Here is a 27,660-nt window from a genome sequence, read left to right on the forward strand (position 1 = left end):
CATAAACAGCACACAAACCAGATATCATAGAGAAACCTGGACAATGTTTGGGGGAGAACTGCTTGAATCATCCTTGGGCAACTCTCTATTGGCAACTTGTCAAAATACTTTGGAAATTTGTTTCCAACTACTACACAGTCCCTTTTCTTGATGTCTTGCATGTATGCTTTCACAATTGTGACAACTAAACATATTTGAAATCAAAGAGAGAAAATACAAGCTACTGTGTACTAGAGGACCTATGGACAAGCTTATAAGTCCAAAAGTTGATGAATTGAAAAGTTAGGTATCAGTATTATTACAATACTACATACATCACTGCTTACAGTCCAATGGGTAATTTTCATTGACCAGTAGTGTCACAAATGTACACATTAGTAGTTATGTACATGTATGATGTACTGTATGCATGGTTGTTTTAATGTGTACACAGGTTGACCAGATTAATGGAGAACATTCTATTTGGTATCTATATACAGGCTGACCAGATCAGTGGATAATTTTCTAGGTGGTATACAATGTAGCTGCAGTACATTCATGTGACAGGAAATGCATTATAGCTCACCCAATCTAGAATGTTCTAGGAAGTGCTTACATATTTGGCTGAGTGATGCACTGCCCTTGTAGCCCAATGTGATTGGTAGTTATTTTTGGTAGGATGTTATGCACATAGTTAGGCAGTGAGTCAGCTAGGAATCCTGGAACAGTCTTGGACTTGCTAGTATAAACAAGGGTGTGGCCCCAGGTTGGAGAAAATTACAGAATGTACTAGAAAGGGGTGAATGGATATAAAAGCCGGAGAAATTCTGCAGTAGGCAGAGTACCTAACACCTCTGCTCGGAGAGTTACGTTACTTCTGGCTCTGAAGCGACTTGTTATAGTCAGTCCTGTGTTACCTGCTAACCTGTTATGTTTGTGGAGATAAGGCCTGGGAGACATTTTGCCTGCAGAGAATCAATTTGCCTACATTGGAGATAGACTCCATATTTTAGTGTCAATGGACATTATTACGGCACAGCTGTGACGGGCTGGATTCCTTGCTGGCCATTATAAAGTGAATCATCAGTCAGCGCATCGACTGGACGTGGTCGTCATAACGTTGGATTCTGCACATTTCGCTGTGGACATATACCCTGGATTTATAACGTGGAATATTGCAACCAGCGCCTCTGGATTTACGTCGGAGGAATCATTCATCGGTGCATCAAGGATCATTCATCTGTGCATCAAACATCGTATTTGGACCTTTCCAGAGGATTACATGGACCTTGTGATTTAAGATTTGACTGTAATATGTGTAAGTGATTCCATTACCGATTTATAATTGTTTCTATTGATCATTATTGTACTGATGTGAAAACCGATTACGGGTCTGTACCCACAATATCACTGTTAATAAACCGCCTGAACATTAGTTGATTGTTTCTTTTGTGCGATCATTCTCAAAGTGATTTTGGTCGTAACAAGTAGTATAAATGCTTCAGAGTGTAGGCACAATTTCCAAAACAACAGAGGAATTACATACGTACATCTACACAACCTACATCACAATTTTGATTCCAGTCAATTGAAAGAGTAAAATGAAAGAGAGGAAACTGGTGGAATTTTGACAAAGCCCACAAATATGGCATTTGAAGGATTTCTTCTCCACTTCAAGACACAACCACTCTCTTTCCATTCTTATTAGAAGTATTTTATTCGAACTGTCAAAGACTCACTTTCCCAGTTCTGTAGATGTAGTGTTCATCAAGATGTGACACAAACCCACACTTTCACTGGCCAAGTCCACAGTCACTGGCTTAGAGCTGTTTCCCTTTATAACAACCTGCATGGTATCATACATTACACAGAGAAAAGTTTTGAAGAATTCACACATGTATAATCTATATCCGCATATGTGGAGTGTCAAAAGAGTACACTTTGTAAGTAAGTGCATAAAGGGCAATACATGTACATTCAATGATAAGCCTTTCCCATGCTTCTTATGTTTGCCTAGCTTTCAAACTTTCTTGGCTTTGATTGCGACTTTGTATTGTAAACAAAGTCATAACAAATCAGAATTTGGACATTAAGTACAATCTTCTATGCATACTGTATTACATGATCACATGAATCACTGTACTGAGCAGTTGCACACAAAAGCAAGATATAAGGATCTTGGGTAGACACTTGTAGCAAATATGTACAGCTACATGATAAAATGTGTACTGTATAAACCAAATAAAAGTATCTCACAAGATGTGAACATTACCATAAATTACCATGAGGTATACGAGGCATCAATTTACTCTTGTGGAATTTTTGTTTTATTTTGTATCTTGTTTTTGTTTTGTTTTTAAACCTAGATTTTGAAGACACAGTTCCATCAAACCAGAGAGTCCTACCAGAATACGAATACCCATTGGTTGCAGCAAGATTTAGCACTATCATGGGGGCAGGTACACTATTGTTCTCACATTAAATAATATTTTCACACATATATGCCATAGCAATCATTTCAATTTTCCTGGAAGGTGATACCCATCTCTTCTTCTCATTTTGCTTTCAAATCATACACTTTCAACATGATATGGTTTCTCTCAACCAAATATCTCAAGAGATCATTTCTATCAGTACTGTAAAATTGTGGTCTTAAAGGGAAGATATGGTTTTGGTTGAGATGGGGATTTACATTGTAGGTTTTAACTTTTTGCGAAATAATTACAAACCATTTGTATGAAACATTAAAGAGCATCAACAACTGAAAGTTATTTGATGAAAAACCTCAATCTCAATCTTAACTAAAACTATACCATCCCTTTAAAGGTAGGGGATACCTTTTACAGACCTCCCAAAATGCAGCAAAACATTAAATATGAACCTCAGGGGACTTGTTTAGGCCACTGCTGAGAAATTTGGAAGTCAACAGTTATCTACAATTTGAATAATGCACAAAACTCAACTACTCAGTAGTTCTGTGTGTCAGCCACACTTAAGCCTTTTTGTTGCAGTCTTCTGTATTTTTTTTATCTATAAACACAAATCTAAAAGTATAAGAGCTGATGTAATAACATATAGAGTGTGTGGCAAGAATGTATATAGAAATGTTTGTAAGTTTTGATGAACTTTCTTCACAAAATATGTCACATGATGGACACACATGCAGTGCATGGGTCTGCAAAGGTAGCCTAGTAATGTACTGGAATTTACGGTGAGCCCCGAAAAAAGTTCAATTCAAAATCTAACGGTCAATAAAAATGTACTAAATGTTACCTTCCACTTCCAATACTTTATGGGAGTTTCTAAAATGATACTCTCAACATACCACTGTATGTATACAACTCTTCATTTAAGGCATGCAAATGGGATTCCCTACCTTTAACATGTAAATAGATAATATACAACAATAACTTTTACTTTTGGTAGCATTGAAACATCAATAGACATAACATATTTTAGTGATGTCTTCTATACACAAATACCAACATACCTCATCAGGAATGCGAACAATATCAGGTTGATCAGTAAAGAGCTTGATGGTCACTGATTCGTTGAGTGTACGGAGTGGAGTAATGGTGAATGATCCATTCTTGCCACACTCTAGTGTAAGAGACTGAGTGCTGAGCTCGATACTGCTCCCCAAACATAGGTTAACCAGCCAAAGAGTCAGCAAGCATGTTGTAAGCTTCTCCATTGTGCCTGATGCCAAATCCTGTCACTCTAGGGGCTAGCTTTATGATCATCTATAAAAGCTGTATCATGGGAAACAAATTTTTAAAAAAAAAGAAAAAAAAAGAGAAATCTGACAAATAGATCTACACATTATGTAGGTGGAGAAGTGGGCATATACATTGTACATTGTAAGGTTGTTATAAACTGCAATAACTACCAGAGTCAAGATCTGTGCTAACAATGTATGCTATTCAAAGCAAGGGACTTCCTCAGGCATAATATTAATACCACTTCTCTAATGAGGATCAGTATCTGAAATTTCTACATAACATGGGATAGGGTTTAGCAGAAAAATTAATGTTAATGTTGTTAATGTTAAGTGCACACTTTGGAGTTTGAAGGAATACTATAGCTACAATCAATTTGAGAGGAGCACACAATATCTGGTGAGTAATTCCTTTTAAAATATCCTGTTTGACTATACATGTATACGTTACAGTTTAACTTCAACTAGAATATAGACCTAGACTATGTATAAAGACAGTGGATATCAGTCATATCAATTTTCAAGCATATACACTGGAGCAAAAAGGGGTAGGGAATATACTATGTATAACTATTATCATGTAGACAAAAATTTAATGTGATATAGACCAGACTAGAGTGTACTAATGTCTCAATCCGATCAATATAACATCCTGTACTGCTCTCAAACATGAATCTTGAAGTCCCTTCTATGTCTTGTTTTGACAAAGATGCCCACAATTAATATACATAACATGTAGGTTGATTATCATGGCACTTAGGGATGTCATCAAAGCTTGACCTGTCCTGTGTTGACCTACTAAACTGCAATTCACATTGTTCAAATTCTTTTTTTTTTTTCTTCTGCTTCTCTAAGAAAAAAAAAAGCCCAATGATGGTTGGTTATTTGCTGACCCTTGATATAAATGTGTCAAGGGTTGGAGCAGCCACTACTTCCTCTCAAAAGAAACATAATTCATATCTGCTTGCAAGTTGTAGATAGTGGATGTAAATAGACAGAATGTAGTAAATTGGTATGTTCTTGAAAACTTTACCAGTTCGCTAGGTAAATTGGGGTACAAGTACTACAACTAAAATTAGTAAACAAGTATGACAGGTGAGCTGCCGTGATAATGTATTTAGAAGTAGACCTCTACAGACGGACAGTGGTGGGGCCTATTTCAGAATTCACTAAATGATGCATCACGCGTTACCCCGGGGTACCGTTGTACCCCGGGGTACCATGTTGTGTAGCGCTACCTCACATCCACTCGAGGACATCCGTAGAGAAATGCATGCACTGTATGCGTGTACATAGTCATTCCCATGCCACTGCAGGACTATGCATGCATGGTACGCTGTGCTAGCAATAGCGTGTGCTTCAGTGCAGTGCAGTGTAGTGCAGGGCAGTGGCTAGCGTGCGCTAGCTCCAGCACCAAAACAATTTCCCACTTTTTGGCACCCAGGGTACAACCTTAAAAAAAAAATAATAATTCAACAAAATGGCTGATTCTTATTTGGTACCCCGGGATACCATTTATGTCATCAAATGCCAATCCTCCTTCAACTAAGCAAGTTGACCAAAAGAATGGTCTATATCTTGTCATCGGGGGTAAAAAAAAAAAAAATAATTAAAAGAAAATAGTGCAAAAAAACAATATTACATAAAATTTAAATTTGAGACTCCTCCAGAGTCAGACAGATGGATTTTTCTGTCTATATAGTAATACTGTGGAAGCTGTTATTTTTGCGAGGGTTTAATTTTCGCGAATTTCGCGAATCACAGTTGAATCGCAAATTTAACATCACACGAAATTGTCTCCATAGCTAATGTTAAATCAATACTACATAGAGCATTAACGTAAGCGTCGGCGTCGATTCGCGAAGACAACATCTCACGAAAATGTCTATTATAATATGTCCTTTTCATTCGCGAAAACAACATCTCGCGAAAATGTCTATGTCCTCGTCATTCGCGAAAATAACAGCGTGTACAGTAAGAAAGTAACTAAGTTAGATCTATGACTACACCAAGATACTCATTGCCATAGCCTGATAGGCCTACTTGTACTTTCTACCTAGTACGACACTCGTGTAATTTACAGCGACAGGGCCTGCTGTGAAAGTCTGCTTAGACCTCTCCTACTCGTATACCAGTTTTACCAGTAGGCTAGTGACTCTATAAAGTTACTCGTACTGAGTCGAGTCATACACTACACCACGCACAGTAGCAAGTAGATTAGATCTAGTTTATTCTAGGTACTACTACTAAATTTACTCAGAATCTAGCCCGAGCACACGCCGTGACATTGTGATTACCGTTACCAATAGACCTAGAACTAGATCTACATTATACAATGTACATAAGCCTACCAGTAACTAATTTACACTCGGCAATCATGCACTTTACAGCCCTTACTCCGAGACGCGACGGACGGTGTAGTCACCACAACAGTGCACCACAGTGCAGTGCCAGTGCAGTGCCAGTGGTCAGTGCACAGCCACATCCCATTCAGTTCTAGAACATGCGAGCAAAATATCACGAATAATTGCAATTCCATACTTACTCTGACAGAGCTTCTGAAATTTACAAGGTCAATGTTCGTCGCACTTTTCATCCTACTGACTAATAGATGACCGGGATCCCGTTTTGCTGCATCATTCACTTCGTTATCTCGCTAGCTTTCATTAGTGCAGGAGGCGTATCATGTGACATACAGTAGGAAAGCTTGTTCTTGTTGTTGCCATTATTGTTCAAATCGTAGGCTTCGCAGCACGCTGCAGTCACCTGATTGATTCGTCTTAATTAGTCTTGAATGCAGACTCGACTATCAACAACCATGATGATTGCACGATCACTGAGTTAGGGGTATCACAGCCGCGGATTCCACAGCCTTCATTTTTTTTTTTCATACAAAACCAACAACACACACACACACATACACACCCACACAAGCACACACACACACACACACACACACACACACACACACACACACACACACACACACACACGCACGCACAAACAAACAAACAAAGATACACACAAGCAAACAGAAAAACAAACAAACAAAAATAGGTGTAATATATAAAAAAATCATATAGGAGCCTACATGTGTAAATAGGCCTATGCATTCATACCAGGGAGGTGGAACTCCACCTCCCTGTTCATACCCAAGGACACCAGATGTGTTACACGCCTATCTATCATATTTTTTGTAATCGTAAGTGCAATGGCCAGACTGTGAGATTGGTCTATTAATCAAACTCAGAAACAAAGTGGTAGAGATTCAATCCAAATCGGCCCTAAAAGAAGAGAATTATGGGGTGCTCTTTGTAAGACATTAACATTGAAAAAAAAAATCATATATTTCAAGTAGGGGCTCACATGGGACCCCATGTGCACTTGAATTTACTTGACTATATACGTCAACTTGAACACGGTGTGAATTGCATGATGCAGCCTACAACTATAGTAATACACTGTGGGCAGACACTCATTTCTCATTTTCACATCCCCCTTCGGGACAGCAAAGTGCCTCGATTTCAAATCTTTCATGTCAAAAGCAATGGTTTCAAATCCGGTCCAAATCTAAGTTTGTCTGATATAAAAAGAGTAAAATCTTACGAGATTAACGGTAAAATTTTGACTGAAATCGGATGAAAAATAAGAAATTTATGACATTTTGAAATTTTACTAATTTCTGCAAAACAGTTTTTGTACAGTAGATATGAATCAGTGAGTTAACCAAGTCATACACTCACAATTTTCCATTGATCGTGTACAATATATATATATATTCAATGTTTCTGTCATTGAAGTCTGAAACATGACGTGATTCCTGCTTGAATAACTTCAAAATAGTGATCAGTTAGATATCCAGGATTTGAGCCTCGGACATAATTGCGTTTGTATGAAAAAACGGGAAATTTCAAAATTTTATGTACAAACTACATCGCAAGTTGTGAGGGGATGACATAATCTGATGACATGCTCACTTTTCCATTTGCATATTCACATTGACCGTTCAAGAACTGTTTCCTGAAAAATTATCAAAACTTCAAAACGTGGGAAGTTTTCGATGCAGAGTTGGGAAGAGAATAACTTCCTTATTTTTTACCCGATTTCAATCAAAACTGTTGAACTCGTAATATTTTACTCTTTCTTATCAGACTAACACGCGCAAATTTATATTTGGACTGGATTTCCCCTTCAGGTCTCGGGTGGAAGGCGTCAAAGGGGAGTCGGAGGTGGGGGGGGGGGGGGGTCACTAGCCACTCCATGGAATGATCTAGGGGTCTATACTAGAAACATGACTTAATTAACCTTAAACGACGTGGTACGGAAGAATGAAGAGAATAGCGTGAAATATTTGAAATATGAGGAAGTACAAGAAAATAATGCCAAGCCAAATCGGGCTTATCCAGTGGCCCGGCTGACTTTTGACTTTAACCATATTAGATGCCTACTTCATACAAGCTCATTCTTTTCTTTATTGTATTGATTTGTATTGAAATCTTGAAAACAGGCACCCTACTTTAGTGAATCGACATACTTATAGTAGGCCTACGCCCCTATTGCTGAAAAAAAAAACAACAACAACCCACAATGGCTACGTAATTGAGACATGTCATCATTTTATCATCATCATCATCATCATCATCATCATCATCATCATCATCATCATCATCATCATCATCGTTATCATACATATAACAACAGTGATTATGATTATAATGCGAGCAGTGATAAAAGCAGATTGTCACTATATCCAAAGACCAAACAGTATGGGGATCCTTAACTAAGAAGAACATCCACAGACTTCAAATATGTCAAAATAAATATTCTCGTTTGGTATTGAATGCAGATTATCGGACATCAACTGTTACCTTATTAGATACACTTAAATTGCAATCCATTGAAAAAAGATTAGAATATCAGTATTGTATATTGGCCTATAAAATAGTTAATAACGCAGTCCCATCTTATCTTTGTAGACTTCTATCCCGATGTAACGTTATATATTATCCTAATAGACATGTCCTAACAAATCAGTTATATTTACCTAAGCCAAAAACAGACAATAAAAAACGTTCCTTCTCATACTCAGCCTGTAAAATGTTCAATTCATTACCAATTTCCATTCAATTATCCCCTTCATTACAAATTTTCAAGAAACGCCTCCGGCTTTACCAGTCTATCTTTTGATTTAGTTATCATTGTAAAATGACCACCATTTGTATTATGTTTTCGTTGTATTTTCCATTAGTTATGTCACTCGATTTTGTAATCCGTATTGTTGTTGATTTTGTAACCTTTGTATTTAATGCAGGGCTCCCTTGTAAAGCAGGCCATGTGGCTCTGAACGGGACAACCCTGCTTTTAAAGAAAACATGAATAAATAAATAAATACAATTCAGTACATGTTCGTACATTGTACTAGTAATACGGATGACAGGTACAACGTAGAGGGCGTGCTAGCGCACAGAAGGAGAAGGATGTTGATGAAGAAGAAGAAGTAGGCCTACGAAACAACTTCATGCTAGAATTAATTTGGTGAATACATCAGATTATTGGGGTCAGTTTCTGACAATGTTGTTCGTATTGTAGACCATGCTCCATGATAGACGAAACCATTTTGGTCACACATGCATGTTATGGAGCTGCTACACAGTGATGGGCTTGTTTGAATCCATTTTGACAATGGTGTGAAGCTCGATTATGGTTTGATTGGGTAGAAAAGAAAACGTTTCTGGTGTGTGTGTGTGTGGGTGGGGGGAGGGGGGGGGGTAGTGCTCGTGATTGGTTGGGTCAAATCAACGAGGGAATGGGAGGAAGGAGACAGGTTATTCTATATTTGGGCTACACCCTTGTATGTACAAGAGGGAAATTGGGAGGTGTTTGGAATTTTTGAAAGTTGTAAAAGAAGGATAGTCAGGGAGAATTGGTGTAAGGACACGTTTTTAGATGTGAGTATACTTCCATCTTTCATCTTTTTAACTGTTTGGTATTAACTGTATGATTTCAACTCCATTTGTTACAATGAAAACAAGAAATTTGTGTCACAAACGTCACCATTGTTCATTTCTCTTTCCAAGCAGTGCGGAAATCACGTTGTACAGTAATCTCAAATTAAATACATGTATTTGTCGATTTTGGTATTATTTGGATGGAAGTGAATAAGTATCGGGACTCTGCTTCTTTTTGGTGGGAATTAAAGGACACGCTCACGTAAATATTCATGTTGATTGAGTGAATGCGCAACATTAGTAAAAAAAAAAAAAAAAAAAAACAACAACCAAAAAACACACATCAGTAAGAGTTTGAGGAAAATCGGACACATAGTATTGATTCAAAAGTTATGACTTTTGTAAGTTTCAGTGCTGCCATTTCTGGATGAGAGGATCACCGGCGACTATACTACAGTTTACGACGTCATTACTGGACAACAGAACTTATCATACAGTGTATTTTGATATTTCTAGAAACTTCAAGAGGGCTTGACTCTTATACCTCTTTCAGAAAGCGGGGAGAACAATGAATTATTACCCTTTTTTGTGCCCGTAACAAGTCGAGGGTATTGTGCACTTTTCATTAAAAATGGAATCTGTTGAATTTTGTTTATATTTTCTTTGCTATCATTGTCCCGCAGTGACGGAAGTGAAACTTTTAACTTCTGAACAAACTTTCCAATTTTCCTCAATCTTGACTGAGCATGCGGAGTGTTAATTGTACTACATGTACATTGTAATATTGCAGTATTCACTCAGTCCGTACCATAATGCACATTTGGGTCACGATTTTGTTCTTTAAGAAGCCCTTGGAGGGACGCGGCCTTCAAAATTGTGTGTGAGTGTGTGTGTGTGTGTGGGGGGGGGTATGTCTGTGTAAATAAGTGGGGATGGGCGGGGTTAGGTATAGATGTAGTTATAGGTAATAGTAGAGTAACGGTGTGCAAGGTAAGGGGATTAAGCAGGAATACGGTTTCTTTTGATAATATGCACATTACATGGCTATTTTGTTTTGTACAGGGGGTAGGTTGATAGGTTTTAAAAGATACTGATTTTAGTTCGGTCAATATTATAAGCATGATCTCTTTTTTTTTCAGTTTATGGCAAGTTTTGGGAAATGCTGTATTCTCAAGAGAGTGTAAGGGAGTTGAGTGGATATTGATTAATTTCATCAAGTTGATCAAGATAGTTTTTTTTTTCTCTGAGAGTAATGCTTAATTTGATATTTTTGTATATAGCGTGTGTTCTGCAAAAAAAGAAGAAGGTATGTTAAAAAAAAAAGGTGATTTAGCAGCACAATTTTTTTTTTGTGTGTGTAATAAGGCATATAAGGACTGGCTTGATTAAGTTAATCAAGATACTTTTTTTCTGAAATATAGCAGAATTTAATGTCATTTCTCTTATATAAACATGGTATGATTTGAAAAAAAAAAACCCAAAATAATATATTGTACTGTATGCTGGAAAAATGATTTAGCAGCACAAAAAAGAAGAATAGGCCCTACAGCTGCTTTCTTGTTGCTGTTGTTCATGTTAATTTCATTGCCATCATGGACCTGCATGATATCGAATGAAACTCAAATAAATAATATCATGAAACACACAAAAAAGTGTGTGTGCATTTTCTTGATTTTCCGTTTGTTTGTTGTTGGTTTTTATTTGATCGAAAAGTACTGAGTGTGGTGATGCAGCCCAGCAGTTTCCCCTCCCTCCCCTTAGTCCGCGGACTCGGCATTATGTAAATCGAATCTATGCAAGCCAACCTCACTTGCCCGAGGTTGCCCGACGTATAGGTCTATATTACATGTATTAACAACTTTTGCAAATTGGATTCCAAGAATTGAAAAGTGTTTTTGAAGTGCAGGTTAAGTTGTAGTTCGTTCCTATACGTCAAGACAAAAGAGACATTCATAGATTTCAATAATTATGTCAGTACACCGCTCTACTGAAGAAGGTGAAGTTCTGTGACCACTACACAAAGTCAGTTAAATTCCCTTGTTTCACATGAAACCGGAAAGCAAATTTGTACATGTATCAAATTTCATTTGTGCTGGAATACTTCAAGAAAAATTACGTTTATACAGTGAGAACAAATGTGGTTGCTTATTAAATTTGTCGAGAAAATTCTCAATCTTTTTTCTATAATTCTGTGTGCATATACCATTTGTCATGTATTGTGACCAAACTATTGTTCACTGAAACTCTCAAATTCAACGATTTTCTTCTTCTACAGCAAATCTTAATTACTCTACAACCACTCTATTTGTGTGTTTTTGCACTATACTTTTATTATAGATAATCACACACACATGCAACATTGTTAGACAGATTCACAATTTACCAAATTACAATCAAGGAGACCAAGAACTTCGTGCAAAAGTGGCATTTTTCATTTATTAGGAGCAAGTGATCAACACCGCGGTTAATATCAAATCAATAGTTTTTCTTGAATAAGACACTAATAGTAATACGTAAGTAGTACTTCTCGTGAACTAGTAATGTACAAAAAGACAATAGGAACAGCAAAGAACGCACACACAATCACTTTAAGCAAAACACTAAAGTCAATACAATACAATAATCAAGACATAGAACAGGACGGTGATGGCGCTTAAACACCAGTGAGTAATTCCAGAGCCACTGAGTGATTTTAAATGACTTTTTCTTTTTTAATTCATGTACTGTCTTCAAAAATATAGAAAAGAGTTAGCCTCCATCAGTAAGACCCATCATGACCACCCAAGCCCTCATCCTCTGTGTGTGTGAGTAATGCGTATTCTGCAGTCGTTTTTTGTGTTCAATTTTCTTTTTTGTTTGTTTGTTGCTCATGTAGCACCTTCATATGATTTTATTTCCAACAAAAGTAAAAGGTGAAATACATAAACAGTTGCAATTACATACAAAATCAACGCGGCTCTTTTTTTTTTTTAAATAAAAGAAAACACAATTGCCTAGTGTGCCTTACCCTCTGTCGGTTATGCGATAATCTGAATGGTATCACACAAATCATACACTATCAGACCGGATGTGAAAGATATATCACACCAAGTACACCTGAAAATAATTACACAATAAAAGAAGGTTCGCCTCTATGTTGCCATAAAAAATGTATACGGAGAGTTGCCTGGGCAACTCATCTTTTCTCAATGTCTACAGAGATGCAGCTATACACTGGTATAGACCGCGCGTTAACATGTGTACTCGGACATCACTGATGTTGTATCACTATGTATGATCAATATTGACAGAACTTATACATTTTAAGACATAGACTAATGCTGTTAAATTCAGACATGATCTGCAATATATTAGTACTTTTCAGTACTTTATACATTTTACAACGATCACGTAGTTTGCTAATCTATGCATATCGCATATCTTGTATTACTACAATGTACATTGTATATACAAGTGTAGTACACTAGCGTATCATTTACATTTAAAACAAACGCAGAGAACACAGACAAATTCACAAGTATCGTGCGCCATTACACATCCCGCGACAAAAGAAATAGTGATACAAGGGGACTGGAACAAAATATACAACATGTAGCACTCAGTCATAATACATGTACGATATACATCTTTTGAAAGCACAAAGAAGAATCCTAGTGTATTACAACGTGTCTGCTAAATGTGATGTATAGGTGTAAACATTCATTATTACACACGCCCTTAATTAGTTGAACTGCGCGCTATACACGATTTAAACCCGAGACTAATGGCAAACACGTAACGCTTTTAAGATTTCCCTTATAAGAAAAAAAAACCGATTAGCTAGTCGTAATCATTACTTATCTTTATGACATGCGGTGCATTTATTCTATGGCGTGATGTTATTTAAGTTTCGTTCATTGGTTGTGTTTTATCAGCCTCTATAGATGCGCAGTTCATACCACTCTACCTCTCTTTTGTAGTGCATCACAGAGTGTGTAGTCATAAAGGTCAGATGAAGGAGGCTTGGTACCTGTACACAGAAATCCATAACAGAATACGGATCTACATACAATGTTTCACCGTGAGACAAGATGTATTATGACCCATTGTATATCTTTGACACATCTGTTCGGAGTCCCGTAAATAAGACATAGGTTCACAACAGCAGTAATTGAGGAACTTCCGTGAAAGACATTGTTTTAACGAATTTCGCCTATAGAGCTTTGTCAAGTCGATGGCAGATTTTATTTTGAAGATGGTAGGCCCTATAAACCAAAATAAAAGATGCGTCGTCAGTGGGCGCGCTACCACTGACGACGCATCTTTTAGCTGTGCTTTTAGCTTTACGTCCCATTGATGATTGTCCAGGTATAATGTGTAATCAATAACCATGATGCATGTAAAATGTACATTTTTTTAAATGTAACACTCATGTGCAAGAGTGTTAGGATGAACACAAGCTCCTACCGTCTGTACAAACGTATCTTTTTTTTTGTTACTTTTGTTGTTTATCGTATACCAATGGGACGAAGAAAGAGACTATAGATCGAACCACAAGTATGATTACAGGGGCGGATCCAGGGATTCCGTAAAGGGGAGGTGCCTTTGCAAAATGAATTTCTTTTGTTTAAACCCTAAAATAAAGAGGAGGCGTACGCCCGGAGCCCCCCTCCCCCGTCCCCCCGTCAGGCCCCTCTCTGGTCCGCCACTGGATTATTGTTTCAGCGATCATGACGTTATGGTAGCAAGGATCTGCAACGTGTATTATCAGAGAGAAGACCACAAACCACAAAAAGTAGCTTTCTGTGCACTTAGTTGGTTTGATGTTACTGGCATTTGGCGTGGTAGTTAATCATCATTACTGTACAATGATAAAAAAACAAAAACAAAAACAAACAAGCATGAAATCAACAAAGACAAGAGACCGGGGATTTCAGACTTTCCTCATGTCTGAATATTTTCAGACCATCAAATCATGAAGCAGAGGCGACGCTGTATACACTTTCCTGATTTTGACATTAATATGCAGTATTCACATTTCTTCTCACTTCCCTGAAGAACCGTAACATTATACAGTGTCTAGTATTTTGCTGCTTTACCTCCTAGCATTGACATACATGGCATCACCCTTGTCTGTCTTCATCTGCAGGTTAACAGTCTCTGTTTCCGGAAGGGGCTTCTTCTTCTCGGGGAGGGATTCGGCGGAATCAATTGAAACGGTGTTCCCGTTGCACACTTCACCTTTCGAGGATGGCCCCATGACCGTCGAAGGTCCAGGTACTCCTGAATGTGCAGCCATTTGAGACAGGGGGGATGTTATGTAATCATTGGTTGGTGAAGGCGTATGCGCTTGGTGTGGAAGGAAGCGATCATAACCTGTGGGTGCTCCGCAGCTGGCTTGAGAATCCTGGCGTCGGAGGTTAACGATGTACGTATGGTTAAGGGCCGGGGAGTCTGCTGGACCTCGCATGTCGTAATAATGATTGTCTTCAATATGGTCGTAGATCTCCTCACCGCAGAGCGGTAACGACACGCTGTAAGGCGGTGGCTTCTCAGAAGGGAGCGGGACATCACGAACGGGACCATGAAAAGCGCCGATGTACCTGTCATTAGGAGCAAATGATGTAGCCTGAAATCCACTTTCATTGCACGGCCTATGACCATTTCCAACAGGCTCGTTTCTGATTACCATACCAACCTCATCATTTCTAGGTCTTCGCATGTGTTTTCGACGGAACACAATTACACACACAAGGATGGAAATAGCTACGAGAACAATTAGACAAATACCGACACAAATGGCGATGATGACAGATGATCCTGGCCCAGCTTTTATGGCATCATTCCTGGCCGTTTGTGTTGTGCCTGTGCTTTGGGTGGTACCAGAGTGAGCAGGTGTCTGGTTATCTGCAGGTTCCTGGACGGTTACAATGTTTCTGATGGATGTTGCTCCAGCAAAGTTTGTCCCCTCGCAGCTGTACGTCCCGGCGTCTTCCATCTGAATGCGGACAATCGTCAACACGCTGTCAGCTGACACGGAATAAGGTGACACATTCGTGTCTGGGAGGAGCTCAGTGTGGTCGGGAGTAAGCCAGTGGAGGCTTGGATTGGGATCACCCGTAATGGGGCATTCAAGCCTCAAATCACCGCCTTGCCAGACGGCATACTCGACTTCAGTCGAGACTCCTTCTCTCACTTCTGGCGCGCAGGCAAAATTTGATTCTTCGATGTTGACGATCTTGTGATCATTGAGGAGATCAGGGAAGACACACATGGGCTGGAACTCGTCAGCTACTACGCCAGTGTGTGTGTTCACGAGCCATTCTCTCAACCAGCGCAAGTTGCAGTCACAATGGAAAGGATTATCGGATATATCTAGGTCTACACTTGACGGTAAGGGGGAAAATACGTTATGTGGTATCGTTGTCAGGTTGTTGGAGTACAGGTAGAGTGTGTCTAAACTGTTGAGCCCTACGAATGCGTTATTCTCTATGACGGATAGAGTTGTTTCAGTAACATACAAATACAGGAGGTTATTGTTATGTTGGAACATTCTCGACTGGAGAGAGGTGACATTTGTCCTATCAAGATTCAGTGTGATCAGAGCGGGAAAATGTTTGAGCGCGCTGAAATCATTACATGTTAGTGGATTCTGCGCCAGATTCAGAGTTTCAAGTGACGTTAGGACGCTGAAACTTGTTGGAATGCAGGAAAGAGAATTTCTTCTGACTTGTAAGTGGGTCAAATTTAAAGTGCTCGAGAATAAATTAGAACTGTTAGAAAACAGATTGCCATAATGACCAATATGGTCAAGTCTAAGAGTGCGCAGATCTCGAAGCCCGTCGAAGAGTGTATCAGGTATCATTCCGAGACTCGTCTCGGACAGGTCAAGAGTATGAAGATTCCCCAGATTTTCGAAGACTTTTCCAGGTAAGGTTTCCAAAGGATTTCCGTTGAGGGTAAGCTCCACTAACTTTCCAAGATCATCGAATGTTCCATTTTGCAGGGTTACCAACTCATTGTTCTCTAGATTTAGTTCCTCCAGTTTGCCGAGTCCCCAAAAAGTCTGTGGATGCAAGCTACTAATCTTGTTGTTTTGCAGCTGAAGGTATTCAAGGTTGCTTTGTGACTGAAATGCCTGGGGGTCTATAAAGGAAATCATGTTGTTGTAAAGTACAAGTCGTTTCAAGGAAATTAGGCCTGATAGATCGTGGGCATCAATGGACGTAATCATGTTGTATTCGAGACGGAGTGTCCGCGTGTTGGCGGGAAGATTCTGGGGGATTGACGTAAGATCTCTATGGCTACAAGTGATCTCTGCATGAGTGATATATGATGAGCAGTCACAAACCGTGTTTGGGCACTGTGCTGTAGATTTCGTAATGTGGAGGACGAGAATCACCGCGATGTAGAATCGCAGTGCAGGGTCAAACACCGACGCCATTTCAGTTCTTCTCCTGGAGTTAAGACAATACCTATTTATGAATCGTCATTGACCGGATCACACGACACCTTGCCGACGGGCCGGGAAACACAGCGTGACTGGCGAATGGTGGCCAAACCTGCAAAATATATCAAGCAGAAATTACAATTCAGTCGTACATACTTTGATATAATTATACAACACAAAACTTTAACGAACAAAACGATTCGCAATATAGAGAACACAAGAACACTACATAGTCTCCTGAACATATACTCGTTATTACATCATCAAAATTTCAGCCCGTAGTAATCATTCCCCCCTTGATTAACTGAAAGCAGTTAATCAAGCGGTTCCAACACCAAAACTTTAAAGATCAATAACTTTTGCATCGATTTTCCCATTTCTCTCAAACTTTCACTGTGATCTACTAATGTTGCTGCTTTCACTAAATCCACATTATTCTTTGGGTTTTGGTTTCCTTTAAAGTTCTTTATTCACCATCATTTCGAAATACTCCAGTGAGACTAAATAAATAGATAGTATTTAGACGATAATGATACACAAAATAATAAAACAAAAATTTCAGAGTGACTTGACTGGTGGAAAACCACATGAGCTACACGTAGTGCTTGATAGCGACTAAAGTAAACAAACTCAAAATACAATGTACAATTGGCGTCGTATAGAGAAGAAAGGGGGAAACAAATTCAATACATAGATAGATAATGACATCTATAGGGCAAAATCGAGTGAAAAGGGAATCCTAATATCAATCATCAAACTTGTAGAACATAATGACTTTTATTCTTTCTTTTTTTTCATTTGTACTGAGTAAGAATCCTTCATTCACACGCTGAAGACTGGGTAGGTGTATGGTGGAGAATTCGATGTGCACGAATTTGGGAGAAAGAAATAAGGGAACGTGGAGAGGAGAGTAATGAGAAGAAAGAGACGGCTGTCTATATATAAGATTGGATGTATTAGTGTAAACTGAGAAAATTCATATTGCTGTTGACTTGGGATTATTTGTACTATAGTATATATATTCGTCTTATTTCCCAAAAATTTCATATAATATATAATATATATTATATGAAATTCTTCTTTTCTCTTCTCTCCTTTTCACACTAAATGCAAATAATGAAGGCCACACACTGGTACTGGAATGGTCGATATCCCTTCTCACAGTCTATATATATAATATATATATATATATATATATATATATATATATATATATGTATATATATGGGCAATTCCACGGTAACTCGCGTTACAAATAATGGGTACATTTATGGAATAATGTGCCAATATCTTTGTAATTGGTAGGATCTACAAGCTACTTTTTTCATCATGGGTTAAGTAGACATACACCAACTAAATGAATCCAAAAAGAAAAATAAAGGACAAACATATTGGGATTCTTGAATCATTTAATTTTGGTAACTCGCGTTACACAAAAAGGACATGGTCAATTCTATAAAGACCTCTTTTTGGAAAGTCTCCTCATACTAGACAATCTTGATAAAACTTTTCCTACCTTGAATTGATAGTGGGTTAGGACTCATAAATTAACACTATCAAAGTTGAGTAACAATGACCTGGTAAAATGTAGGGAGCCTTATGTCGGTAACTCGCGTTACGGTAACTCGCGTTACATTATGTCCACTAACACAGGGTGACACAAATTGATGACATACAACTGTTCTGATGGCACTGAATCTTGTGTTGAATATTTTGAGAGATGCTTATATTTGTAGATAGTAAAATGAATAAATGTTAAACAAATATTTTACTAATGAACCCAATAGAAGAATGCGTTTAAGATTAATAAGAGCTTCACTCCTCATAGAGACCTTGAATATGTTTGAATATATACCCAGATGATTTAGGTGTATAAGTGCATTGTAATTTTCGGAGTGTAAAGATGAAAAATGTTGAAAGTCTTTTTAAAACAAAACATAAAAGTATCAAACCCTATCTACAAGTTTACAAAAAAAGCTTACAATCTTTCAAAAATTCAAATCCTATCTTTGTGAGTGAAAACTAGTACATTTCCTTGCAACTGATTGACAAATAGACCAGTTCGTAATTCCACTTTGCGCATGAGCAGAAAAAGGTACTAACTACTATTCAAAAGGGAACTAACTTTGTACTAACAGACATTTTGATTTGTAAATTCACTGAGATAAGCATCTGTGATGCGATGATTATTCATGCAATCCTTATCTAAATGATGCTTGCCAGCACATCTACCTGACAGCAAGAATGGTATTTCGCAATATAAAAGGAAATAAGCTGTTACTGCATTCAATACAAAACAATGAAATGGATGCCTGCTAAATCATAAACTGATGGGAGTATTCTGATCCCCTGATCTAAATGCAAGTTCATTCTTTTTTTGAACATGAATTCCATTTAAATTGTTATGTCGGGCAAGCTTATGCATTATGCCGCTTTGAAAACAAGTGAAGTGCCGAACCAACTGAGAAAAAAGAAAGGTCATTTGTACCAATGTGAACATGAGCTAAAGTGGATTATGAACTGGCTTATTACCCTACATCGACGTAAATAAGCACTGAATTGATCAGTGTTTTAGTAGTAGCCATGATTAAAAAGTCACGGGCGTACATACTCAAGCAGTATTCAAACCTAAGACCTCCTGATCACCGGACGGGCATCATCTCCACTAGACCGCAGAGCTTTCGCCCAACAGCAAGTGTTGGTTCTAATCCTTATAGCATGCAGCGGGTACTGCATAATCATTCAAATTCACGAAATTCTTCCGTTGAGATGTTTTCATTGCAACTGATTGACAAATTGCACTACATCGACGTAAATAAGCACTAGAATTAATCAGTATTTTAGTAGTAGCCATGACAAAAAATCATGAGCATATACTCGAGCAGAATTTGAACCCACAATCTCCTGATCTCCAGACAGGCGTCATCTTCACTAGACCACCGAATAAGGATTAGAACCAACACTTGCTGCTTTATAGCATTTTGTAATAAAAGTTCTGAAATACTGATGCAGGAAATTCAGAAGATAAATTTCATGTTCTCATTCACTGCTGGATGTACATGTACACATGCAGTGAAAGCCTGGCTAGACTCTTCAACATGGCATGTGATCAGTGGCCTTGATGCTAGTACATGTATTATACAATCACAGTTTATTAGGCTGCCCTCCTTTGTTTCAGTCCAGCATAGTGTGTATAACACTGCCTTTGATTGTTTTCACCACAATCTAGCTCAATTGAGCGTTAAAATTTGCTTATGTTGGTGGAAACTTGTGTTTATAGTCGGTAACTCGCGTTACATGCCGGTAACTCGCGTTACACGGTAACTCGCGTTACACTTTTCATTGACATTTTTTAATGTGATAACAGTGTTTATTCAAGTCAACATCCTGTGTACAGTATCAGGGTGTGATGAATATAGAAAATTATGATTCCCAATAAATTACCTCCACTGCTTCCTTCAGAATGAAAAATATTTCTTGTTTCGGTAACTCGCGTTACATGGCTCAAGGGCTGAACTTTCATGTGGTGATTAAAATTTTTTGAAGGTGGCATAAAAATTTCCTCATGGGAGACTGAAGTAGAACCAATTTGCTTCTTTAAAATAAATTAATTGAAGTGCTAGCAGAATTTTTCTATTTAAAAAATGTATATTAAGTTAAGCATGCATTTTAGCAATTTGGATGACTGAAAAATTGTCTTTGACATTTGTAGCTGTTTCTCGGGAAATATTTGACCAATTGATCTAATTCTTTGAGTTTCTTTAACTTCAATATATGGGTAATACATAATGAGTAATTCTTTTGCAATATGATAAACTTGAAATTTTAGTGCCATGTCCACATTCCCATGGAATTGCCCATATATATATATATATATATATATATATATATATATATACTTATCTATTTATCTAATTATTTGATTACTTATTCATTAATTGATTAATTTATATTTATATTATGTGTGTGTGTGTGTGTGTTTGTATCCTATGTGTGAGTTTCAGAAGTGACATGTACCTGGCTTTAAACCTATTTTGATACTGAACAGGAAGAAACGCTCCCGGGTTATCTGGAGCCATTTCCTATATCATGTCAGATATTTTTCATTTTTCGATTTTCATTACCTCTTTCCCACGGTGAGAAACTCTTATAAAGCATACAATACACTGACAACGAAGTCAGATTAAAACAGAATCATAGGAGCGCTCTATTTGCAATCATAAATACTGTATCTTCTGCACTTCTCTCAAATTGTTCAAATGGGGACGGATTGACTACCATGTCCTGCGAAAGATTTGATTACGCGAAAGGATTGAATCAATAATTATTATCATGATCATCATTATATAATCTTTCAACTTTTTGTCTAAAGAGTATGGTTGAAATATACGCTGCAGAAATCTTTACTTTTGAAAAATTGTTATCATTATGGATTATTAGGTCTATGATTATTATTCAAACTGTCACCCTATTATCATTATCATTGTCATTTTTATTATCATCGTGTTTGTATATCTGTGTTTTGTCTAATGTATGATTATTTTTGGAAAATTGTTATGTTGTACTTGATAGGCCTATATAAAAAGAAGGGCAGAAAAAGTCATTTAAAATCAGATCAAATCATTTTATTTTTGCGGAGATTTCGTCAGCTTAGAACCAGAAAGACGCTATCGCGTTCTAAGATGTGAGAAGCATATATTAGATAAGATATATAGCGCTGTTGTGGTTTTTATCTTTTAAGTCTTTATTGAAATTAAAATACTTCAAAATAGACGCTGAAAAGGAGAGAAGATCGAGCTCTATATCGTGATACCAATCTACCCAATACCCCTGATATTGTAATAAATCCCTTCTTGTTCTCAGCCAAGATATTCTTGCATCAATATTGGCCTCCGTTTGCTGCGATTCCATATAGGACTTTAATACCTGATGCTTAAAACAAACAGACGGACAACTAACACTCTTTACTCCGTCAGGTACATTTCTCGTTTGTAGCAAGGGAGACTTTGGTATTCCCTGTCGCTGTTTCTACTTCATGTCCTGAAGAGAAGTATCGAACGAAATTATAACATGGATGGATAAAGGGAATACAACCTTTTGTGACATGCTTTATCTGAAGGCACCTATACATTATGTTGCTCATGAGACTGTATTTCCATTGAGAAGGGGGAGTGGATAATATCTACGATTAATGATTCCAGGAGGTATCCGGATGAATACTTTTTTTTTTCCTGCAACAGTATCTCTCGAATTGTCAGAGGATCTAAATATTGCTGATAATAATCATTCTAGGCCAAGTAACAAAACAACAACAAACAAATAAATACCACACCCACACAAAAAGAGCACACACACACACGAACACACGCACGCACGCACATACACAGAACAAAAACCTTTCCAAGTGTCCCGGATGCTTTTTGAGCGTGCGTGAAATCAGTTTGTCATTACTTGTCGGTATGTCATTCTTATATCCTTTGTGATTCAGTTCCGACGGGAAGAGTATAGATTACGGACTTCGAGTCACGAGCTGGAGATGTTTTCAAACCCAAAGGAAGACGGAAGGAAAGTTACCCTGTAAAAAACAAGCCATTGTCTTTACGAGGAAGTCCTCAAGATCATTTATCACACCTTGACATCCAAGACAGAAAGTATTTTCTTGTATGTGACAGTTGACCTATATAGCAAGGATACGATAAAATTACGTTTCAAGCTCAAGTGATCATTTTGGATTGCAGCAATAACGTCATGCCATACCTACAAAGAACAAATAGTTTCGTTTTTCGATACATTGGCATAATGAAATTATATCAACAATCCTTAAAAGATTGTTTTAGAGTATATCTTACTACGTCATTTCAAGTTTATGGTTGGGTTCTCCTGATTTATTGACTGCTTACATAATGCGTCCACACTGTTTCAATCCAAAACAAACTAACTCATATGTTGCCTGCTTTACCAAGACTTTGTATGCAGTATCTATTGTATTTCTGTTTTGACACATATCAATGACAAGTATGAATGTGGAGAAGTTGTGGAGCGCTAAAAAGACTCAGCAGAATCATTATTTCATACTTCAATTCAGATTCCTCGGCAACAATACGCCGGGACTGAGTAAAAGTCGAAAAGTTATATCTGAATTTCAAAACGAAATCAATGACTTGATTATGGAATATTTTCGTTTTTACCTGTGATCAAGTGCATCGTTTGATATTAGAGAGGAGTGGATACAGGTGTGGAATGATGACACACACGATACTTCGGTTCACTATTCTAAAGTTGCAACATGTGACCTTTCGGTATTTTATTCTGCATTTTATTTAGTAACACTTATTTGATTTGATCTTTGTTCGTTTTAATCGGATCCCCCAGTTATAGTATGGTCTAAAAAAAATAGCTGTACTTATGTTTCCCCTAATCTGATTTTATCACGGGACCTGCGGCTCTATACAAGCTTGCTTTTACGCAGGCCCCATCATATTTTTCGCATTATGATTCAGTTTAACTCGCATGTATACAGACCTTGTGAATACCAAGACAAACTTTTGAACATTCCGGTGAAGTTCTATTTGAATTATGTTCTGTATAAATTTCTCATCAATTTACTTTATATTGTGATATTATATATATATATGTGAGAAATATGAAAATAAATTAAAATGAAATGAAATGAAATAAAAATGCAGCTATAGATAAGACATAGCAGTACAATGTGTCTTGAAGAACCTGGGAATCTACTGTTTCTTTTCCTTTACGTGAGAGGTTGCCGTGATCACAGCACGAATTTATGTAATTCCCTCGTATCAAAAGCGTGCAAATTAAGCTATTGGGGGTATTGGCCTCTGATTATGTCAAAGTATGTTCTCAATATTGATGAACGGTATTGTCTTACAGAATAGACTGCAATTTCTTTATGGTGCCATCGCCTGCTTCGTATGTTTTATTGTCGTCTTGTTTCCTTTAATATCAAAGTCTGAATGTTTTCATTATTTATCATAGTCATTTATTGTCTATGCGAGCATCACTGGATTAAACCAAATACAAAGATAAAACGATACAAAAATACATAAATTGAAAATTCCGCATGGAATTCAAACTTTGGCGCGTTGTTCTGTGTCTTCGTAACTGCTGTTAGCTGTTAATAATCGTTAACTGTTGGTTGCTGTTAGTTTTTAAATGCAAGAGAGCCATCAACAGCTCGGAGAGAGATATTTGCAAAGTTGAATTCCTGGTCGCAAAGTTAATTCTCTTTGACCTTTGACACTGCGTCACAATGAGCCTCACACAAAGAGATTTGGTCTCATATAACTTCAGTTCATACCGGTATTTGCCACACCATGGAATATAGTCCGAGTGAACATCGTCAGAGCAAACGCGATCTCTATAGTTATGCTGTGCCTGCATTCACACGTAAATGCATATCAAATTTGTCATTTCTAAATTCAGCACTTTATACAATGTACAATGTAAAAAGCGAGAGATCCATAATATTTGTATAGGCCCTACACTCATTGCGAATTATAATGCCACTACAGAACTGCCAGGTCCGCACGGATTATGATGCGAACGTCTGCAGCAACACCGTTTTACGTAAAGTTGCACATTATATAATTTTAAACGGAAATATGTAGGTTTAAAGTAGTGTATATTTTCCTCCAAGAAGGTATTCTTATCAGACATGAAAGCGAAAATGCGGGAATTATGACGTTGCCTTCTTCACACGCAACTATTGCGAGGGGGCAGGACACGCAGGACCATGTTTGGAAAATCGGGGAGGAAGATGACGTCATACCACACTGCGTCCTCTGGTATAATGTTATCTCAGTGAGGTCAATGAAAGTGCGTGTCACACCAACATGTTCATCAAATGAAGACGTGACTATCCCCACACATTGTACCTTCAAGTGCATTAGCTTTGATAGCTAATGATGGCATCACTACAGAATAGCCTTACTATGAGCTGATATATAGCCGCTTGATGCACATATTATTCCCGTCTCATAACATCCAATTGGTTGCTAGAAGGTATGGTGGCCCACATATTAGTTACAGTATACATCCCACACGTAACGAGTACCGAGCCATAAAAACAAAAACTACGTTCATCTGTGTTCTGAAACACCAGGATACACAAAACGCCAATCCTGGATTTGCACGGGGTGTGTATACAGTTGCCATAGAGATGAGGTCACAATTTCACCCACGATCCCTTCCCTTTATTTCCCCTCGCACCCATTTGAAGTTTTTTCCCATGTTCTTCCCCGAATTATCTAGTCTACTTTCAAAACCCTTTGCCAACTTTAATCACTTACAAAAAATACGCCCTCCACATCGACGGAGCTGCTGCCTTTGAAACCTGCTACTTATTTTGTCGGTAGAGGGCGTTGATACTCTGGGAAGGTGGTCTGGAAACAAGACTATTAACTATCGTGCGTAGTGAGATTTCAGGGAGAAAAAGATACCAATAGAAAACAATGGGAAGAGAGAGGAGAGGCAAAGGAACTTCCTGTTATTAATTAACCGAAGACTGTAAGATGATGTGTGAGCTGAGAGCTGCAAACATGAAGTCCGGTACACCCATATCTGATATCAATATTAGGAGTCTGATGGTTTGAGGAGCTGAGGAGTAGAAGAAATCTTTGGTATTGTTTACATCTACGACAAATCTCTTACTACCCCGTCCACCTTAATTATGTATTATGCCATACTGTTACGCCATAAATCTACCTTCACACGCACTTGAATCATTATAATCTCAGTCGCTGTTTTCCCAATTTTGTTGCATCATGTGGCTTTTCTGTGTTTTATTCAGCACCTTTTGTTTGACTGTTTTTTTTTTCTTTGTTTTAATCGGTTCCCCCAGTCCTAAATAGATATCATTATTTCATAATTTCCCCTATCTGATTTATTCCGGGACCTGCGTCTGTATAAGCTTGCTTTTACATAGGCCCCATAATATTTCTTATACTATGTATATAGCTCAACCCTAATGTATACATACCTTTGTGTTTATACTAAGACAGACTATAAATTGTTCATTCCGGTGAATTTTCATCTAATTTATGCTTTGTATAATTTTGTATTGCATAATTGTATTTCTTGTGTGCTATCGTGAGAAATACGAAAATAGATCGAAACTGAAATTGAACAACTAGAGGGATGCTGCAGCAAAGAACTTGACAAATAATTTGAAAAACTTGTTGCCTCTATAACATCTTTAGAAGGCATGGAAGCTGCGTATGTCATGCTAAGTTATACACACATCAGCTATGCACGTGAAGGGGAAACGAGTGAGGTTAGCATGTTTTAACACGAACCTACGGGGTAAACCCAACGCGAGATTTTAGTGTCGGCAAAGACACAATGACTGCTACCATCGTAAACACCTCTGTAAGACCTCGACTCACGTACAGTCCAACCTGTCTACAGCGGTCATCCAGAAGAGACGGAAAGGTGGTCGCTGTTGACAGGTGACTGCTATAGACAGTGTCTCTAACATTGTTTGTCTCTGGGGATATTTCAGTGGCCGTATATGGCATGTGGCCGCTATAGACGGGTGGTCGCTAAGGCAGGTTTGACTGTGCACGGCTGCAGCAGGTGTATGTTTACTTCAAACGGTCTGTTCTAATCTTGTCCAACATGACAGGTGGGTCGAAGGGCAGTGTTTTAGAGCTACAGGCCTATATACATTGACGAAAATTAATAACCAATCTGATATGTCTGTTTTCCTTTAATCGCTCCATAACAGAATCTTAAAGGGAAGATAAACCCCAAGAACAATGTGGATTGAGTGAAAGCAGCAACATTAGTAGAACACATCAGTGAAAGTTTGAAGAAAATCGGACAATCGATGCAAAAGTTATGAATTTTTAAAGTTTTGGTGTTGGAACCGCTGGATGAGGAGACTACTAGAGGTTATGACGTATGAGTGGACTACAATATCAAGAAAATATAAAGAAAATACTACAAAAATCCATTTTTCATGAAAATTACAAATTCCATCAACTTCATATTGACATATGTTAAGGGTAGCAATTATTCCCCCTGCTTTCTGAAAGCGGTTGGTCCACTGCTCTTTCATAATTCTAGAAAAGTGAATTTTTGTTGAATATCCTTTATATTTTCTTTGTATTGTTGTCCACTCATACGTCATATCCGCTAGTAGTCTCCTCATCCAGCGGTTCCAACACCAAAACTTTAAAAATTCATAACTTTTGCATCGATTGTCCGATTTTTCTCAAACTTTCACTGATGTGTTCTACTAATGTTGCTGCTTTCACTCAATCCACATTGCTCTTTGGGTTTACCTTCCCTTTAATGATAACTCTATTTTGCCATGAACGTAAGTATATAGCACTGCCTTGACTTGAAAATACACGCGGGACGTTAATGACCATTATAGCTACTTAACATCACTACACTGCCCCTGTGTGTAAAGTTTATTTTGTTGCTCCAGAGAAGAAGAAAAAGATATCTGAAATTTCGAAGTTTTCACCCTTTCCCCTCAACAATGACGTCAGCATTGATCACAATGTAAATTAGATAGGGAGACTGCGTCATTCTGATTTCTTTATCCGTAAATGAGA

General features: G+C 37.8%; 2 protein-coding genes across 2 annotated transcripts in view; both read right to left on the reverse strand.

Moving 5' to 3' along the window:
• LOC140236964 (cystinosin-like) overlaps positions 1-6,415 on the reverse strand; it is a 32,579-nt gene extending 26,164 nt beyond the window's left edge. Inside the window, exons 1-3 of the mRNA XM_072316910.1 lie at positions 6,243-6,415; positions 3,470-3,731; positions 1,719-1,825 (exon numbers count right to left, since the gene is read on the reverse strand). Of these exons, the coding sequence (XP_072173011.1) occupies positions 1,719-1,825; positions 3,470-3,673 (311 nt within the window). The 5' untranslated portion in view covers positions 3,674-3,731; positions 6,243-6,415. The remainder of the gene's footprint in view (positions 1-1,718; positions 1,826-3,469; positions 3,732-6,242) is intronic.
• An 8,304-nt stretch (positions 6,416-14,719) lies between these two features.
• Positions 14,720-17,068, reverse strand: LOC140237217 (uncharacterized). Its single transcript, XM_072317161.1, has one exon. The coding sequence runs from the start codon at positions 17,066-17,068 to the stop codon at positions 14,720-14,722; it is 2,349 nt and encodes a 782-aa protein (XP_072173262.1).
• Between the last annotated feature and the right edge of the window lie 10,592 nt (positions 17,069-27,660).

This window comes from Diadema setosum, chromosome 13 (genome assembly GCF_964275005.1).
Source record: "Diadema setosum chromosome 13, eeDiaSeto1, whole genome shotgun sequence".
NCBI classification, from domain to species: Eukaryota; Metazoa; Echinodermata; class Echinoidea; order Diadematoida; family Diadematidae; genus Diadema; species Diadema setosum.

Coding starts and splice junctions, on each gene's coding strand:
- LOC140237217 (XM_072317161.1), bottom strand. CDS start 17,068: ATGGCGTCGGTGTTTGACCCTGCACTGCGATTCTACATCGCGGTGATT.